The sequence below is a fragment of the Hirundo rustica genome, chromosome 7, assembly GCF_015227805.2.
Source record: "Hirundo rustica isolate bHirRus1 chromosome 7, bHirRus1.pri.v3, whole genome shotgun sequence".
NCBI lineage: Eukaryota > Metazoa > Chordata > Aves > Passeriformes > Hirundinidae > Hirundo > Hirundo rustica.
The window spans coordinates 10,056,402-10,074,503 of record NC_053456.1 but is presented as its reverse complement, the minus strand read 5'-3'; the positions used below and the strand labels follow the sequence as shown (position 1 = coordinate 10,074,503).

The 18,102-nt window shown below is 41.1% G+C and overlaps 1 protein-coding gene across 3 annotated transcripts; it reads right to left on the bottom strand.

Moving 5' to 3' along the window:
* Positions 1-4,096: 4,096 nt before the first annotated feature.
* On the bottom strand, positions 4,097-14,072 carry CCDC14 (coiled-coil domain containing 14). 3 transcript variants are annotated; one of them, XM_040070421.2, is made up of 13 exons: positions 14,011-14,072; positions 12,947-13,002; positions 12,411-12,474; positions 11,647-11,719; positions 11,415-11,555; positions 10,291-10,530; positions 10,109-10,203; positions 8,627-9,176; positions 7,946-8,087; positions 7,360-7,439; positions 6,646-6,864; positions 6,428-6,560; positions 4,097-5,337 (listed from the first exon to the last, which is right to left on the bottom strand). In XM_040070421.2, the coding sequence occupies exons 1-13, from the start codon at positions 14,041-14,043 to the stop codon at positions 4,371-4,373; spliced, it is 2,793 nt and encodes a 930-aa protein (XP_039926355.1). In that variant the 5' UTR covers positions 14,044-14,072; the 3' UTR covers positions 4,097-4,370. The 3 variants fall into 3 exon arrangements, with proteins under 3 accessions (XP_039926355.1, XP_039926356.1, XP_039926357.1); XM_040070422.1 differs by lacking the exon at positions 14,011-14,072 and adding an exon at positions 13,468-13,514; XM_040070423.1 differs by lacking the exons at positions 11,647-11,719; positions 12,411-12,474; positions 12,947-13,002; positions 14,011-14,072 and adding an exon at positions 11,048-11,306 and having other exon boundaries at positions 11,415-11,537.
* Positions 14,073-18,102: the final 4,030 nt, after the last annotated feature.

The following is an 18,102-nucleotide window of genomic DNA, read 5'->3' as shown; positions in this document are numbered from 1 at the left end:
AACTGATCTTAAAGCTATTTATATTCTAGGCTATGCCAAGAAAAATATTTTACACTTAGCTTAATATTGTAATTGCAAGTCCAAAACCATCACTGCTAGCTTCTAAATACAGAATAAAATCTGGGAGGAGGCAGAAAGAAAATATATGTTTTGGCTTTATGATTGCAGCAGAGAAATAGCCAGAATTCATCATGGGCTTGGACAAAACCAGGAGTCTTAAAAGAAATAATACTTCTAAGTGGTCTTCAGACATTCACATGCCTAAAGAGTCTATAAACCACATAATGTTAGCTGTAACACAGATGGCCACTACACTCTGAGCTGTTTAAGCTGCTTTTTGCAGTCAGTGAAGCACCGATTTTACAGTGTCTTTGGAACACGGTGTAGAAACTTCAGTAATGGACATTCCCATGAACGCAAAAAGGAGATTTTCAGCATGTGCCCCTGCCTCAGAACTTGCAATACTACTGGTGTCACTTCATGACTGGGGATTGTTGCATGCCTGTGCACTGTGACTCCAGTCTTGTGTTGGGCCAGTGCAACTGGAGAACCTTTGGATAACATTCTCTCCTCTCTGTGCCCTGATAAACAGAAGACGTCTGTGAAAGTATTGGGCTTTCGGTTCAGCTTGATGTCTGGTCTTTGAATAATGAAATCCATTCACTGATGATGCATTTAGGTATGACCACAGGATCTGTGTAAATCTGAATTTCATGGTTGACACATCTTGCTCACATATGATTTCATCCCTGAAAAAGATCCCTATGTAACTGTGGCATTTCCACCAGGCCCTAAGAGGGAAAGCAGTGTGGACTGCTTACAGAGAGGCACCCTTCCCTTACCACACTGCAGTAAAAGGCAAAAAACTATAGTGAAAACACTTCCCAAGACTGTTAAAGAACACAAAAACAATCCATTTTTTACAGATTAAGAGAAATCTGGAGACTAAAGCAATTATTTTCTTCTCTACCAAAAAGATTTCTCAGAAAAAACAAACTCAGCCTATGCTCATGCTGAAGAGAGACCTGATCAACTGCAATAGGAATCAAAGGCTGGGGGAAAGTTGTTCTCTTCAGGCTCCTGTTACAGCTCAGATTACAAGAACAGTCATGAAAGTGACAGCGACTCTTGATTTCACCTTAAAGCAGAGGTTCAAGTCAGCTCAGCAATAAGACCTCAGGCTCTGCAGGCAAAAGCCCTGACTCCTGTAACTGAACACTCCAGAATATCCATACAGCTGGCTGAAGGGGAACAGTCTGTAGGACTTGGTTGTGCAAGGAAATTACAGAAGAATTAATTTTCAGGAAGACAGATACTCTCTCTAACACTATTTGCATTAATCTTGAAGAACCACTTGAGATGGCCTGCCTGAGCTTAATTGGAAACAGGTAATTAATGTGGGTAGTCTGATCTACCTAGGATGGTTCAGAGCTAAATCTGTGTTTGGACTGAATTATCTGTCATACCCACTTTAATATCCCAAATCTGACTTGACATTTTCATCTCTTCTGGTAAATTCTGGTGCTATAGCAGGTGAGCAGACCCGTCCTGGCTGACCAAACCTGAATATTCATCTGCACTATTTGAGGACCACTGACGTGACTAAACCTATGACTTTATCTTCTTTTTTTTTTTCCTTTTCTTTTTTTCTGCCTTAGCCAGTTTCTCTGATCTAACAAAGAAAATGTTTCCTTCCCTTCTAAGGAAAAAATCACCCTTGTTAAGAACGCCTGCATTAAGTCAGAGACTTAAGAAAGGTACTTGAGGTAAGAGCAGCAATCCCTCATTTGTTTGAGTTTTTTTTGTTACATATTTTGTGAAATATTAAGGTCTAAAACCTGCTTTCCATAGGTAAGTGAATGATGTTGCCACTTGACCCCAACTGGTGTCCCACAGATGCAAATAATGGCTTTACTTCAGCAGCTTTTGTTCCTTACAAAGTTTTTGATGGAATTGGACACAGTAGTAAGACAGCAATCCTTAGTGTTTGCAGGGAGCTATTGCCATTCCCCAGTTCTTGGAATGGAACACCAGATTATGGGCACTCATTGCTCAAGAAATCAGAGAAGGGAGGGAATTACAGGTGGGTTAAACTCAGGTACTCTGGAGTATTGCCCAATCTTTTCTATGTTCCTCAAGAGAAAGGGTTCATAAAGGGAAAAGAGGTTGATGATATGTTTTAAGAGTTCCTTTCCAAATCACTGGAAGGTGCAGATGTCAACTTCACAGAATGACAGAATGTGATGTGTTAAAATGAAACTCTTGTAACTTCTGTGTTTACAAGAAAAAACCCAGATGAGGCTACCTAACACCATAGAATGGTTTGGGCTGGAAGGGATGGAAAACACCCTATAGTTCCAACCCCCTGCCCTAGGCAGGGACATGCTCCCCTACAGCAGCTTGTTCAAAACCTAGAACAGCCTGTTCAGCGTGGCCTCAAACACTTCCAGGGATGGGGCATCCACAACTTTTGGGGGAAACCTCCTGCAGTGCCTCACCAGCCTCATAGTGAAGATTTTTTTTGTATTATCTAATCATGATCACTGATGTTGCAGTTTGAGCTGTTCAAGTTACTCCATACAACTGACACCACAGCTGCCTTTACACACTGCAGTTAGCTCTGGCCAGGAGGAATACCCTCCTTCAAATGGAGAAAGTCTTGGCTGCAAGGAGAAAATTGAATGAGTTGTCTACTAGTGAATATTCCTCCCATTCTTTTTCAGGTTTCTTGTGAGTTGTAAAGATTAGAATTTATTGTAGCTCATTTTTAACCCACACCATAATAATTGTTTAAATCTTGCTTAGCTTCTACACTGAAACTGCTTGTAAATACTTAATTAAAACCTGTTCAATTTCATACCATCAACCTTATTTTGAATCTGAGCACAATGAGTGTGGAGAATTCTGAGAAATCCAGGCCAAGCCTTAAAAGCATTCTAAATGACTGAAGTCACTATTTAGTCTAACTTTCCTTTTTCAAAGCAGGAGTGCCAGTTGGCATCTTATGTAGTGTGTGTTCTCTTCATACCTTTGTATGACTCAGTTACCAATAACTAAAATAATCACAGAGCTGCTCCCCAGCACAATGCATGGACAGCATCCTAACTAAAATATGTCCACACAAGCTGGTAACATGAGGGACTTTTCTCCTACATGGAAACACACAAGAGTGCCAGGAAGGACAACAATGGTTTCCAGGGAAAAAAGGCAATTCTGCAGAAAAAGCAGCCTTAAATTCAGGTGCTGTTCTTTTTCCAAAGCTGTTTTCCCTGAAAAACAGCTCTGAAGCATTGCTGAGGGTAAAAGAGGCACAGAATGGGAGCAATGGTGCCTTCCTCTACCTGTAACTTAAACACTTACAATTATGTATATTCTTGGGACTGAGATATGGAAAAGCCTGTCAGGAGAGCAACAGACTGGAATCATTCCCTGTTCCACTCCCATTCCTGTGAGAGCCAATTTGGGTGATTCAGTGCAGATTCTCTGTATTAATGTCCAAGAGATGTTTGACACCTCAACAGCTGTAGAATTCCCATGCCTTCCTCAGGCTGTATGTTCTGGTGCTTTCCTAACTGTACTGGTTTGCCAGCTTTCAGCTAAAGCCTCACTTGTCTCCTTTTTGTCAGTTCTGCTGCTTCTGTTCCTCAGCATCTTTCTGTTCTGTGTTTATCCACTGGGACTACATTCCCTTTTACTTTAGATAAAAAGCAAATATTTGTAAAAAACATACCCTATAACAGAACTGTAGAAAGCAACGAAACTTTGACGATCCTTCCCTTGTGCTTGTCTGGACTCTCCACTTCATCAATTTCTTTCTTCAAGTACAATGCTCCAAAGAGAAAATACTTTCATCAGTGGTGAGTGAAAAAGGATTGCTTCATATATTTCACGGGATGTATCATACACGAAAAGTCTCATATTAATGGCTGCTTTTATTTTTGGAATAGCATGATCCTGACTTAGCAACTGTAACTCTCAGCCCTCCTGCAGAACTGCTCTGTAACTAGCTCCTCCCTGGCCTCTACCTGGGGAACCTCTTGCTCATGTGCAGCAACTTACAACAGTTCTTTGGAGAAGGAAAAAAAAAACCCACAAGTAAACAAGTACATTTAATTTTGCAAGTAAAGAGTATAAAACAAAGTCATAATTAAAAAAAAAAAAATTCTATTTTATATAAAAAGCCAGTTATTTCAAGTTATATGCATGAAGGGGAAGAGCACCACCACCTAATGAGGAACAAATTCTATCCATAATTGAGACAGCTAGGAACAAGTTTTTACATACAAACATACATATCAGTACCGTACTTCATATACTTAAGAAAGACTTAATTTATCCAAATAGCTGCAGCCCATTTTGCTTTCTCACACTCATTGTTTCCTAATGTTACTTTGCAGAGTCCTTTGTAACCTGGCTATGTTGGCATCCAAGGCTGCTAAGCTATTTTTAAAGTCCTCTTCATCTCGAGAAGTAAATGTTGAGAAAGAAGATGTGCTCCAGTCAGACCTCCCTGAGAAATCATCAAATGAAATGCAACTAAAATCAGCTGCTTTACTGCCTGTTTTCTGAGAAATCCCTGCTGGAAATGGCATCGATGCACGAGGGGACGTACCAGGCTGAGGCTGGTCTGGTTCATCTGTGAAATCTTTTGCAGCCCCGCTTGCAATGCCTCTGGGTCTCACTTGGGCTTTGTCTCCTTCTGGCTTGGCTTTATCCTCTGTAACTTCCAGCGTGTTTTCCCCAGGCTTTTTCACACTGTACCCAGAATTTAATTTATCCAGCAGAGCTGGATCCTCACATCCATACTGCTGCACAGAGCTTGGGAGCTCACAGTGGTAATCCAGCCTCTGACAAGCCCCTCTGCTCTGTGGTAGCACACTGCTTCTTCCAGAGACTGGCTGCTGTTTTTTAGAGGCACTGCTGGTCAGTGGAATATAAATTGTCTCATCCAACTTGGTTTGGTCATCCAGTAAAGTTCCAGAATCACTCCCTGTTTCTGCATCTTGCTTCAGTGGAGCTGGTGGTCCTCTGGGAGCTGATGTTGGTTCTTCTGTGACTGTACTGTTAATTTTACTTCCTTCAGCAGCAAACTTCTCATAGGGCAGATCTACTTCTCCAATTTTATTTGAGAATTGAAGATCCGTATCTATCAAAATATGATCCATTTCTAATGTTCTAAGATAAGTCATTACTGAAGTACTCCCAGGAAACAGCTCAGGCTGCATCTGCTTTTCATGGTCTTCCAAAAGAGACTTTGAGAGAGTTTTTTCAGGTTTGGGTCTAACATTGTCCCTTGTGAGGTCAGACAGAAGCTTGGCCATGCTGCCCTGCAAGGTTCTGTTAGGGTAAAATCAACCAGACAGATTCAAAATCAGTCACTAAAAAAAAAAGGTTAAAATTTTTTCAATAGAACAAAAAATTAGATTTATCATGCTGTGGCAAAGTTGCAATGCACTTCTAGATACTGTTATAAAATGCAGTACAAATGTGAACCGGTTCCAAGTTTTTCAAATTCTTCTTCAGCTCACTGTGGCTAAAAAGTAACAAAAATAGCAGAAACCAATGAAGTTCTCCGGATTATTCCTGGTGTACCTGCTTTGAGCAGCACAAGATGAAATAAATTGATGCCAAGAAACTGTTACAAAGCAGACAGAAGCTGTTACCAAAATCACTAAGACACTAATGAAGATTTTCTGAATTATTCTTCCCATTGCATCTAAATAAAAAAAACCCCAAAACCATAATAAAAGAAATAATTCTTCTAACTTACTGTTCTGTCCATCAAAAGAGATGAACATTCAGATGTTTATGTCTCTAGCATATGCACACACGTGCCATATGACATCATTCTACCACCACCTGGTGGTCAGCACAGCAGTCATGGAACTGTCTAAACTTCTGCTGAAGAGTTTGAAATGTTTATCCAAAATATTCTGCTGTTCCAATCAGTCCCAACTATAAACATGACAGACACCAGTTTTGTTTCTTCTGCACAACATATCCAAAGCAATTGTATATGCACAGCACTATGCATCTGCAAAAAGCTATTTATATCCCCCAGTCTGCCACTATTTTCAGCATAAAAGAGCAAGATAAAATAAATTCTCTGCAATAGTTCTTACTGGCAGATCTGCTATTAGGACTTAAGACTTCACATAAGTTATGGCAAACAGTATTTTACTTTACCACAGAACTCAAGTCAGGGAATGTGACAACTCTATTTTAAAACAGAATTACAGCAGCATTGTAACAAAACTAACTGCAAAGAGAAGTTTTAGCTTGTGACTCCCACCACCAAGATACTGAGACTACAATAATCCACAGGAAGAAAAAAAACCCAAAACCCCCAAGGAATAAGAATGAATAAAGATGTTTTAAAAAGAAAAATAATTTCAGGAGGCCAAAAAAAAAGCTTGGCCAATAGTACCTGGTTAATTCCCTCAGTCTCTTCACTTCTGCATCACGCTGACGTAATGTTATGCCCAAAATCTTATTTTCTTTCTCTGAAGCTTCCAGCTTAAACTGAAGGCTCTTCACAGTTCCTAAGGCCTCTTCCACTTCTGAAATGCCAAAAAGAACTTATATAATTATTTCTTTTAGCTTTTAAAACACTAAACAAAGAATAGCCAAATTGAAAACACCCACCAATCTTGAGCTTGGTGGAATGAATGTCATAATGCTGTTTGTTTTCTAGCAATTCTTCTTCTTTATCTTGAATACTTTTTGCAAGATGTTTATTTTCTTCTTTCTGACCTTCTATTATTTTCAGTAGTTCTTCATTTTTAGCCTGCAGTGAATCAAGGCCTTTCTGCGACTCTTTCAGCTGGCTCTGGAGCATCATATTCAAGGACTGCAAAGAAACCACTATCAAAAGTAAAACATAAACTGTTTAAGTGTTTTGTGTGGCAGCTTGAATTTCTAAACCAAACTAAGTTTTTAAATAATCATGGTAATAAGAACTTTGGTAACAGATAGAAGGTTTGGTGGGTTTTTTTTTGTGGGGGGGTGGTTTTTTTGGTTTTTTGTTGTTGTTGTTGTTTGTTTGTTTGTTTGTTTTCAGCAAGATAAAGCTTAATCTTTCTTCCTAATTATTTCATCAGTCATCTTAATTTTAAGAGGCACATAAGGAAAAATAACCTGCTTGGCAGCTGAAGAGCCAAATCCTACTATGTGGAGTCTAAAAAGGCCCATAACAGTCCATGCAAATGCAGTTGCAGCACTAGACCCACTTAGTTCAGCTATTACTAAAGGCCACAATACATACAGATATATGAAACTACAGATATATAAATAAAAATAATAATGTCTATTGTAATAAAACAAATATGCCCCTATCAAGCAACATTATTGGTACTTTACATTCATAGTTGCAGCTGTGTCCAGATGTCTTCTCACTGCTTTCTTGTTCCCTAAGTTGCTGGTTTAATATTCTTAGTCTCCTAAACGTGAAAAAGCACAAATTCAGAAATATTAGAATACACTCAAAAGGACTGCACTTTAAATTAGTTTGATGAGAAGCTGCTTTTGAGAATTAAACGTCAGGAAATATTTCAGAAATATCAAGTCTTAATAACACATTTTTCTTACATTTTGGTACTTATTCAGCGCAAAAGACCCTTTCCAATGATCTGGTAAATATCTGGTATATAACCCTCTTCTGAAGTGAATACCCAGTTATGTGAGAACCCCCTGAAATGAGAGACACTTTTGCATTTGAGAATAAACTACTAAAAGAGTAAGAGCAGGCTAACTATCTTGTCAGTGCAGTTTTCAGAGCGATGCATTGACCCCACCCAAAGGCACCATCATGATAGTACTAAAACAACAAAGTGTTAATTATTGCTTTTAAAAGGGAAGAGCTTTAATAAAGGCAATTTAAACCAGGGCAGTTAAGGATGCTCTAGGAGCACCTGCAGAAGCACAGGCTCACTGAGGAGTTCCTCACCTGCGCAGCTGGGCGTTCTCGCTCCGCAGAGGCTGCAAAGCCAGAGCTATTTCAGCCTGGATATTCGTACTTCCCACTACAGCTGGCAGCAGTGATACCGAGTCTTCTATTTCACACATCAGCCTTAGCATTTCTGAGTCGTCTGCAAGAAAGGAGGCGAGAAAGAGACTCCATCAGCCTATAAATCTGTAATATAACTAATGTCTTACGTGTGATTAGGCAATCTGCAAAGTGATTTAATAGTGATTTAATAGCATCTGGGGTTTTTTTTCTCCCCAAGAAAACTTCATCTTTAACTATATTTATTTAAAATTGTTGAGCTTGAGTATGAAAGCTATGCTTTACAACCTCAATGAAACACAATACACCATCTTTCCAACCAGCCTTGGCGGGACTGCTACTGCAATCTGTTCACACCAGGACCCTTCCCAGGGGAAAGCTCTGTATATGGAATAACAACAACCCTTATCTTGCTGTCAGGATAATATTAAAATATTACAAAAGTAAATTAATACTTATCCAGAATGAATCCCGAAGGTTTTACAATCGTGAAAAACCACAGTAAGATGTCACACATCATCTGACACATGCAACTTCCACAAACTGAAGTGCTCACTCCCTTACCCGAGCTCTTGTGTTATTTGTATGTAATAACTCTATGCACAATGAAAATGTCCTCACCTTGATCTGTTACCAGTGCTCTGAGCTCACCCATAAGATACTTTACAGTCCTAACTTTATGGGCTGTTTCTTCTGGACTTTCTTTTCCAGATTTTAGAACTTTCTTCACATATCTTGTCTTACAGCTTGGCTCTCTCACTGGAGACACGTCAAGTACATTCAGTTCATCTTCACTGACCGTGTCCTCGCTGTGCTCTTCGGGTGTATCCTCCTCTGTGTCACACGAGCCATCGTGCTTTGCTGGACAGCGACGATGGCTCCTCTGTTCAGTCCTGCCAGTCAGCATTTCATGGGACTGTAACAGGGCTTGTATGCACCACATCAAATCTGCTTCTTTCATCTGCTGCTCTTGGCTTGGGGCCATCTCTTTGTCAGAAGATGTTGGGATCAATGCAGGGGTTGATGCTCCTGGTGCTGTATAAGGGATCCCACCAGGAAGAGCAGCTCCGGACTGTATTTGTGCAGCAGCAGCAGCAGCAGAAACTGCTGGGCAAACCACAGGTCCTCCCATTTCTGGCACACGTTCATTGGCACTGTCTACAGGAACACCCTGCATAAAAGGTATTCTAATTAAACAAAAAATTACCATGATTTTTAAATCATTAGGAAAAAAAACCCAAACAGCACACCCTTATCTGACTCAATGTAGACTTGTTCATTCTTTGCTAATTATAGGAGCAACTACAAATTAATAGCGGGATAATTTTCCTGTATAAGGCGTACTTAAAATGTAAATCTGATTTAGATTACCTTTATCTTAAATGATATTGACAACATTAAAGCACAGTCCTTTTACATTGTTCTGTAATGAAAAAAACTCAGTAGCTTCTTGAATCCAAGAAGAACAGGGAAGAAAATAAAGGACAATACTGTTACCATTTAGTATTTTAAGTAGACGAAATTTTTAAAAGTCAAGGTCATCACTAGCTATACATGGAGTGCCTGCAGATAGAAGGTAAGTCCACAGTCTTACAAATTCAAGCCCTTTGCCACATTTCCTGAGGTGGCAGCTGTTATTCTCCATCACCTCTGTTCTATACCCTGAAATACACAGGCATTTTAACATGTGGCTCTAAGATGATACAGCATGTCTGAGGAAGTAATTGCCTCGATCATTGGCAGGGAAAGCTCCATCTGATATATGAGTTCTTCTGTCAGGAGTTGCTTAATGATCCTAGTGTGCATTACTGAGAATGCAATTAACAGTAATCAATAATTTCCTGCACTTTCCATGTTTGCCAACCATTACAGAATTCCCCAAGAAGAAGCGAGCAGCCAGTTGAAATGCCTCTAATTAATTTTTCTGGTGTCTACATAAAATGTGTTTTGAACAGCAGTGTTTTCTCTGTGCATCACTACAGTGTGAAATATACAATTTTTTAAAAGGTAAATTATTAGGAAAACTGACACAAGGAAATGTATAAAAAAATAGGCAGTGCTAATTCAATGCTTATTGATAGTGAGAATCAAACTTTTACTTACTGACTGAATGGATAAGGGATTAGCTGAATGCTGCAGGGACAGTGCTGATGTGGAGGTAGGTACCTGATAATTTGAAGCTGTAACATTTTGACATCCTAAAAGAAAACAACACTCAGGTCAGGGCAATGTGGGCAAAATCCATGCAGTTAAATAGTCAAGTCCACATTAACAGGTCCACTAACCCTGGTTTGAGGCAGGACATGGAGTTACAGCAGGAATTTCATTATTCTTCTGTGGGGGTTGGCCAGTCATCAGAGACATCTGAGTTTGCACATGCTCATACAATTTCTGATATGCCCCAGGAGAGTGCTCACTGCAAGGCACATGAATTGACTGAACCATTTGATTTTGTGCTGCACTGGAAAGTTCCTTCTCAGTAGAAGGTGTGGTAGATGAGGCAACTTTCCTATTTGATATTGGCACTGTAGAAAAAGAAATAACAAAAAACTCCAGCTGAAGTTGCCTGTCTTCTCGATCTACACAAACCCATTGTATCATCTGGCAGATTCTGGAAGGCTCCCTTGAAAACAGAAACAAAGATCCTATGGCCCAGGATTCCAGACAGATTTTGATTCACCAGCAAATGAATCCATCAATTTTTTCTTTCCAGAGAGAGCAACCTAAACCAGCTGGATAGGCAGCAGTCCATGAAGGAAGCACAGAGACTTAATCCTACAAAAGGCCAGTCCTAAAAAGCAATTCTTAAAACCTCTGCTTAGGTGTAATTAAAACTCTGTAATCTTATAGCATTGGGAAGATTATCAGCCACATGCTCACTTCCTACAATTCCCAGTGGGCATTCTGCTACACAACTGTCTACAGGCCCCACTCACCCAGTGGATTAAAAATTGCACAGAAGAACCAGGGTGCAGAGAGGGAGAAATGATAATAAATTAAATATTTCCCCTGGAGCAATTCAGCTGACAGCACTCCATCTACCTTTCTATTCAGTGCTTTGGCCATTGAGCCATTTGGGATCTTGTCATTTCTAGCCACACTTCCCTGTTTCCACAAATCCTTTTTTGAGAAAAGCCTGGCTGGACACTGAACTTCAGACCAGTCTCTAGCTGTAGATCCTAAACACACTCAACTTTCTTCCTTGTTCAAATACTTGTGAATTTCAGCAATTGTTTAGTAAACATTTAAGGTTTCTAAAAGGAAATAATACATCCTTTTGTGGATCCAACCCAGGCTCAACCTGTAACAAAAAGCAACAATTATTTGAAGCCTTGCTGAGTCTCACTAAGTTGAGTCTTTCAAGATTGCTTGAACAAAAAATAGATTGAGCCGAAGAAAGCCCACTTACCTATTTCTTTCTGGACAGGGGCAGGAGTAATGATTCTTTTCAACCCTTTCTTTTTGGAAGTATTTTCTTTGGCTAGCAAAGGCTTGGAAGTAAATTTAAAGGTAGTTGTTTTCCCAGGTTGTTTATGGACAGTCTCTCTTCCTAGTATTGAAAGAAAAAGCAGTCAACAAAACAAATCAAGAGAGTATTATAAAACCCAAAAAATGTAACTTGTGTTTTCAATAGGTACAACCTGTAGCTTCCTTTTGCAAGATATTCTTCAGTAAAGTTGCACAGTGGTGAAGTCCATTATGAATAGTATCAACCTGCACAAAGAGCACTGCAGTCAGTAAATGAGCACCACTTTTCTTTCATTAAACCAAGATGCTGTTTCAGAGGTGAGTGTACCCCAAACTGACACCTGACAAGGAACAACTCATAACCAAAACCATCTATCATTTCCCATGTACTACTTTGCAATTACATGCAAGTTTGCAAACGCACAGATTATGCAAAATAACTAAATTGTGCCGTTGCATCCATGTCCATTTGCTGGATTTTATGTTAATTACACGTATGTTTTTTATTCTTATTTCTATGTACATTTAAACAATACAGCCTACTTGCATTTTGGAGGCAACTGGCTCAGGACCAGTAAAACCAGTACTGCAGCACTGACTCCGTGCTACTCTTTCTTTCCAGCACAAAAACCTAACAAGGGCAGCTGCTCTTTTCTGTGAGGGCCAGCCCTTGTCCATAAGGAGATTACTTGTGTTTGCAAAATGTGTCCTGTGCCTTGAGGAGCCAGAGCCAAACTCACTGCACACAAAGCCCATTTGCTCCTATCTGCAAGATGCAGTGCAGACACTCTTGCTTGCCTTGCAAGAGCAATTTCAGGTTCAGATGCAGATTAATTAGGATCTAAATTAATCTGGCTTTCTTCTGTTACTCAAGGTATTCCAATTTCCCTTCTCTTTAGATAACAGGGATGACTGCATTAAAAACCCATTTGATTACCTGATTGTCACATTCAGTGGAATAGAATTCTACATCAGAATGACATCCTTTCCTTAAGCCAAACCTGAAAAAGTGAAATTCACTGTTTATACCACCTCCTTAATGGGAAGCAAGTAAAACAACCCCCTTACTTTCACTAAATAATTGCAAGCAAAAGAAAATTAATTTCATCATAACACGAAACAGCTCTTTCCGAAAACTTTGCATGGCTGCAACAAACATGTTAAGCAGATAATGACAATTTATGTTAGAGAAGAATTCAGTCTCCACTCAACAGTCTTACATACAGTTTGTAATTTTATAAATTCAGTCTTTCATAAATAAAACAATAAGAGTGAAATCTGTATTTTTATTTGCCAAATTTCTATTCAGTTTGTGCACGTCTGTTCATGGGCTGCTTAGAACCTTTCAGTTCAAAATGTTTTATATATACACACCAAGATTTTTTGTTCAGTTGTGAGGTATGACAAGTATAAAAATCCCAAAGGCTCACACATACACTCAATTTAAAACAGTATTAGTGAATAAGGTCTTACCGATTTCTTCCATTTGTAACTTTAGCAGCTCCTGACAGCCTTCCAGAAGACAGAGCCTGTTGATTACAGAAATACACTTTGATTTTCACAAGGTATTTTCACAACACTTGAAGACTACTACTGCCCACCAATTCCAAGAACTTTTACCAAGGTGGATCAGTTCAAGGGAAGTTACAGCTCTCAAGCCAAGGGGGCAACTGCTGCCAGTAGGGCCTGAGAATTGTGGGTTTCATTTCACAAAACATGCCTTGTCAGCAGGATGTTTTGTTAATTTCCATAGCATTCTACAGACGTGGCCACTCACTTAAGGACTCTCCAAGAGCTGGAGTACAAATGTGTTTCAAATGGAAACCATGCTTGATGAATACAGACGTGAACTGTGAGAACTCATCTATGGCCAGAGCACACAGCACAGAAGTACAATCACAGTCACAGAATCACAGCATGGGTGAGGCTGGAAGGGACCACAGTGGCTCAAGCAGGGCCACCCCAGAGCACACGGCATAGGTCTGCATCCTGACCTGCTCCTGGATATCTCCGGTGAGGGACATTCCACACCCCCTCTGGACAAGCTGTTCTTCCTCATGTTCAGGTGGAGCTCCCTGTGCATCGGTTTCTGCCCCTTGCCTCGTGTCCTACTGCTCGGCTTGTTCCTCCGACACTCCCCTTTAGCTATTCACACACATTGCTAAAGCCCGCTCCCAGTCATCTCCTCTCGAGGCTGAACACCCACAGCCCCTTCAGCCTTTCCCCGTAGGGGATGATGCTCCAGACCCCACTGATCCTCGCTGCTTTCCGGAGCCGCTCTAGGAGCTCCACGTCTCTCGGCCAGAGAGTCAGGCCCAGGACCGCACACAGCGCCTCAGCACCGCCGTCAGGTGGCTGCGGTGCAAGCCGGGCTCGGCCTCGGAAGGCCGCATCTCGCGCAGGAGTCGTTACGCGGACGGCGGGGGGGGATCCCTCGATGCCCCCTCACCCCCTCCCGCTCTGGAGAGGAGCCCCGATCGAAGATCGAGCCCCGACCGAGGACCGAGCCCCGCCCGTTCCCCCCGGCCCTCACGCACCTTGCGGGACCGAGCAGCTCCCGGCGCGGCCATGGCCCGGCCCGGCCCCGCCCATGCCAGCACCGCCCCCGCCAGCGCCGGCCAATCCCCACGCGGTCCGTCCGCGAGGGGGCGGAGCCAATGAGGGGGCGAGGTTAATGACCCCGCCTCGAGGCGCGCCGGCGGCCCCGGGCGCGGGAAGGGAAAGGAGCTGAGCCAAGCAGCGCGGCCGGCGATTGGCGGAGAGCGGGCGAGGAGCAGCCAATGGGAGGCGAGAATGGAAAGGGTGGGGCTAAGGGGCCGTGAGGGGGCGGAGCGCGCCCCGCCCCGCCGCGCCCTGAGGGAACGCCCCACGAGAGCCGGGCGTTCCCGTCCGGTTGCTGTTCGGCAGGGACAGGGGCTCCGTGCACTCAGAAAATAAGTGGAAAACCGAGCCCTGCAGGTGCGTGGTCACAGAATCAGTCAGGTTGGAAAAGATCTCCCTGCTCGTCGAGTCCAGCCTGTGACCGAACACCGCCATGTCAGCCAGACCGTGGTGGCACTCAGTGCCACCTCCAGTTTTTCTTAAACGCTTCCAGGGTCCGCTACTTTACCACATCCCTGGGCAGCCCGTTCCAATGTCTGATCACCCTTTAAACGGAGAAATTCCTCCTGGTGTCCAAGCTGGATCTCCCCTGGTGCAGCTCGAGTCTGTCCTCTTGCCCTGCCTGCCCCTGCGGGCCCGCCCGTGCCGCCGCGGGGACACCGAGGTGAAGCGGGCGGACGTGGGAAAGGAGCTGCCGGATCGAGGTGTGCAGCTGAATCCATCGCTTCTTGGTTCTGCACGCTGGCTCCCAGCTTGTTAAATCTTATGTGGCGTTCCCAGAGAACACCCGTGTGCGTGGATCGTGCAGGCTGGTGCCCCAGGCTCCACGCTCACACACACACACTGTGTGTCACTGGCATAACAGTCTTCTGCATTTCCTCGCTTTTATTAGCTGAATAAATAGACCTTGTGAACACACGGAACTGGAAGCAATTGCATTTCCTCAGGCTGAAAATGTGTTTCCATTACTATTTTATTAAGAGTACTATAGCAGAAGTGTATATATATATATTCAACATCTCTGCTCTACCAATGTGTAAATTGTGTTATTACCATGTTAACATTTACACTGAAACTATAACAAACTTGAATTAAAAATATACTGTGAAGATATTTATCATCTTGTCAAGAAAAACCCCCAAAAAACCAGTAACTCAGAAAGGTTTTCTGGCAGGAATTTGGGGACTGCTTCAATTCTTCTCTTTGGAAAATTAAAAAGTATAAAATCACTGTAATAGAACAGCTGAAGGAAGGAATATAAACTAGAAAGAAAAAAAAGCTCAAAATGGGTTGAGGCAACTACCAAATTAGAGCCAGAACCATTGGTATACTTTCTTATTGAGGTAGTTTCTGGATTAATTCTCATTCAACTGATAGATGTGGGTGCAGTATTTAAATAAGGAATAATTATTCCAAGGTGTTTAGCAACAGGTAAAAATACAATCTCCCCCTCAATCTTGTCCTTTGGTTTGAAGATCAGCCAGCACTTCATTTTTTTTTATGGGAAGGAAAATGAACACAGAAAGCTATCGGGTCCCAACCCTTGGCAACTGAACTGTTTTGAAATGACAGATGAAGCAGCAAGATTGTCTTTTAATAATAATTTTTAAAAAATGCAACCACAAGGATTAAAAAGTGCATAAATAATTAAAAATTATTATCATAGAGCTCCAATACTCACTCTTTAAAAGTACGAACAAGCTGTTGTGAGACTCACGGTATAACTGCAAGGCTTTGCAGCAGTGTATGCTGAGCAGAGAGCCAAGCATCAGAGGATGGATATCTTTGCTGACTTACACTGGCTTTCTTTATTGAAACAGTGTGGGGAATCACTGAATATCTCTGGACCTGTCTGGTTATTATGGTAAAACAGTGATTAAAAAAAAAAATAAAAAATTCTTCTTTGCGTTACATACTGAAATGCTTCAAAGTCATGAGCTGCATTCATACCTAATATTATATTACTACTCCTATTTATCATCAAGATATCTTTCAGAGAGAAAATTTAATTCCATTTAGTGAAACCTTTTTAACCTTTTCCTCCTGTTTGACAGATGATTAACATTCCTCAAACAATTACAGGACATGGTTTTGGATATGGCTGAGGCCTTTGTGAAAGAAAACTGACAATCTTCCAAGTTTCATCCCTGTTTGGTGTAGAAATAATGCTAATGCCAATCAGAAAAGAAGAAAAAAGCTGCGGAATGTGAGATAAATGAAAAAGCATAGTATATGTGGAAAAAAAGACTCAAATCATTAGCCAAGGAAGAACTGCCTGAATGATGAATAATTAAAACATACATGTGGTTGTGTTTGCAATCTTAATGCTTGAGGTGCTGTCCATATTGCATGAAGCATCACTGAAAATAACAACAAGCTTGTTCTTACCCTGAATTATTTACAGAGTGAGTTGAAATACCAAGGTGTTACAGAAAACTGTACACTGTGCACTGTAAACATGTGCTTAATAATGATGAAGAAATAAATACACACAGAACACAAGCTTTTGAGGAGCAGAGATCTTTGAGGGAACAATTCTCAAAAAAGAAAAAAATAAAACAATGCTCTTGTTGCAGGAAGAAGAGAAAGCAAAGAAAATGAAGCTAATACGTGTGAGAGAAGACACTTATCAATCAATCAATCAATCAATCAATCAATCCAGTTTCATCAGAAAATGCTTTCTTTCCAGTACCTACCTAGGAAAACCAAGGCAAGTTCACATTCAGTGTAAGTCTGAAAGTCTCTTGCTTCCACTACTAAGAATTTCTAATGATGTAATTAAATATTAACCTAAGCATGATTGAGCACCAGCACAAGTAATATCACGCTTTTCTCTGAGCAGGTTATAACCAAAGAGTTGTGTGGACTTAACAAGGGAGCATTTCACAAAATAAGGGGCTTTTTAAAAGACAAGCAGGCCAAAAATATCAGTGATTATTGTTTGAGACTATTTTGGTAGTTCTCCAAATCTCTGTAAGTGTAGAATTAGGGACTAAAGCTACAACTTGGCTAACAGGAAACAAATTAACAGATTTTTGTCTGTCCACTTCTCCTTCAAGCTACATAGAGCCAACAGAAAAGAGCAGGTGAATAGCAATGAACCTGTAGCAACCTTTGTTTCTCAAAGTCAGGCTCAAGGGATGTGTTGACCACAGTAAAATATTATTAGAGGAAGCAGAAATTTAATAGAGAACCTTTCAGTTGGATAGGTAGAGATATAATGAGGAAGTGAAGATTGATATATTATGGACCTTGCAATCATGGTGCAATTGTAAAAGAGGTTTCGAGACAATCTATACAGGATTTTCAATGTCTCAGTCCAATTTCAATCAGGCATAGTGAAAGCTACAGCAGGACTTGCTGCATGATACCTGTGGTTTCAGTGGATCACTAAGCTTCTCATCACATTTTTGTATTCTGATATCTTTGAAATTAATGTGTCTATAAACCATGAATTTCTTCTTGATATTATGCAAATATAGGGTGGGAAAAAAATAACTTGGCTTTGGTCTGTCTGCCCACGTTTAAGTGAAGGATCTTATGTAAAGCACATTAAATGCTCTTCACCTGAGAAGTTCTCGCCAGGACAATATCAGAAGGGTGTTGAGTTATCACCTGTAGGCGACATCAGTAAGACTCGAGCTGTTATCTCTTTCTGAGCTGATGATGGTGTCACACCCAGAGTGCTCGGACAGACGGTAACACGGCGCTGGCAGCGGGTGACACTGTACCGACACAGGACTGGTGCAGTAGACTTGACTCTCACGAGATGGCAGCACGGGCACATGAAATAATTCACTCTGTGCTAAACCAAAAAGGGACATGGAATTTCCATGAGATAAATCCAGGCACATCTTGGGTTAGGAACACTAGGAGAATTCCACTGATATTTCATACAATCTTTGTCTTGGCTCGTCTTTTCAGGCAATCTTACTGACAAGAGTAATGTTTTATTAGTGAAAGTGTGTGAAAATAGGAATTTTTACCTAAAGTGCTATTTATTTATTGCTCTATTAAATATAAAATCT

Excerpts from the sequence above, each read along its gene's own strand:
- CCDC14 (XM_040070421.2), bottom strand. The coding sequence starts at position 14,043 with ATGGCCGCGCCGGGAGCTGCTCGGTCCCGCAAG. Across the intron at positions 10,531-11,414 it reads CCCTGTCCAGAAAGAAATAG|TGCCAATATCAAATAGGAAA; the intron begins GTAAGTGGGCTT and ends CTTTTTCTACAG. Across the intron at positions 10,204-10,290 it reads ATGTCCTGCCTCAAACCAGG|GATGTCAAAATGTTACAGCT; the intron begins GTTAGTGGACCT and ends GTTTTCTTTTAG.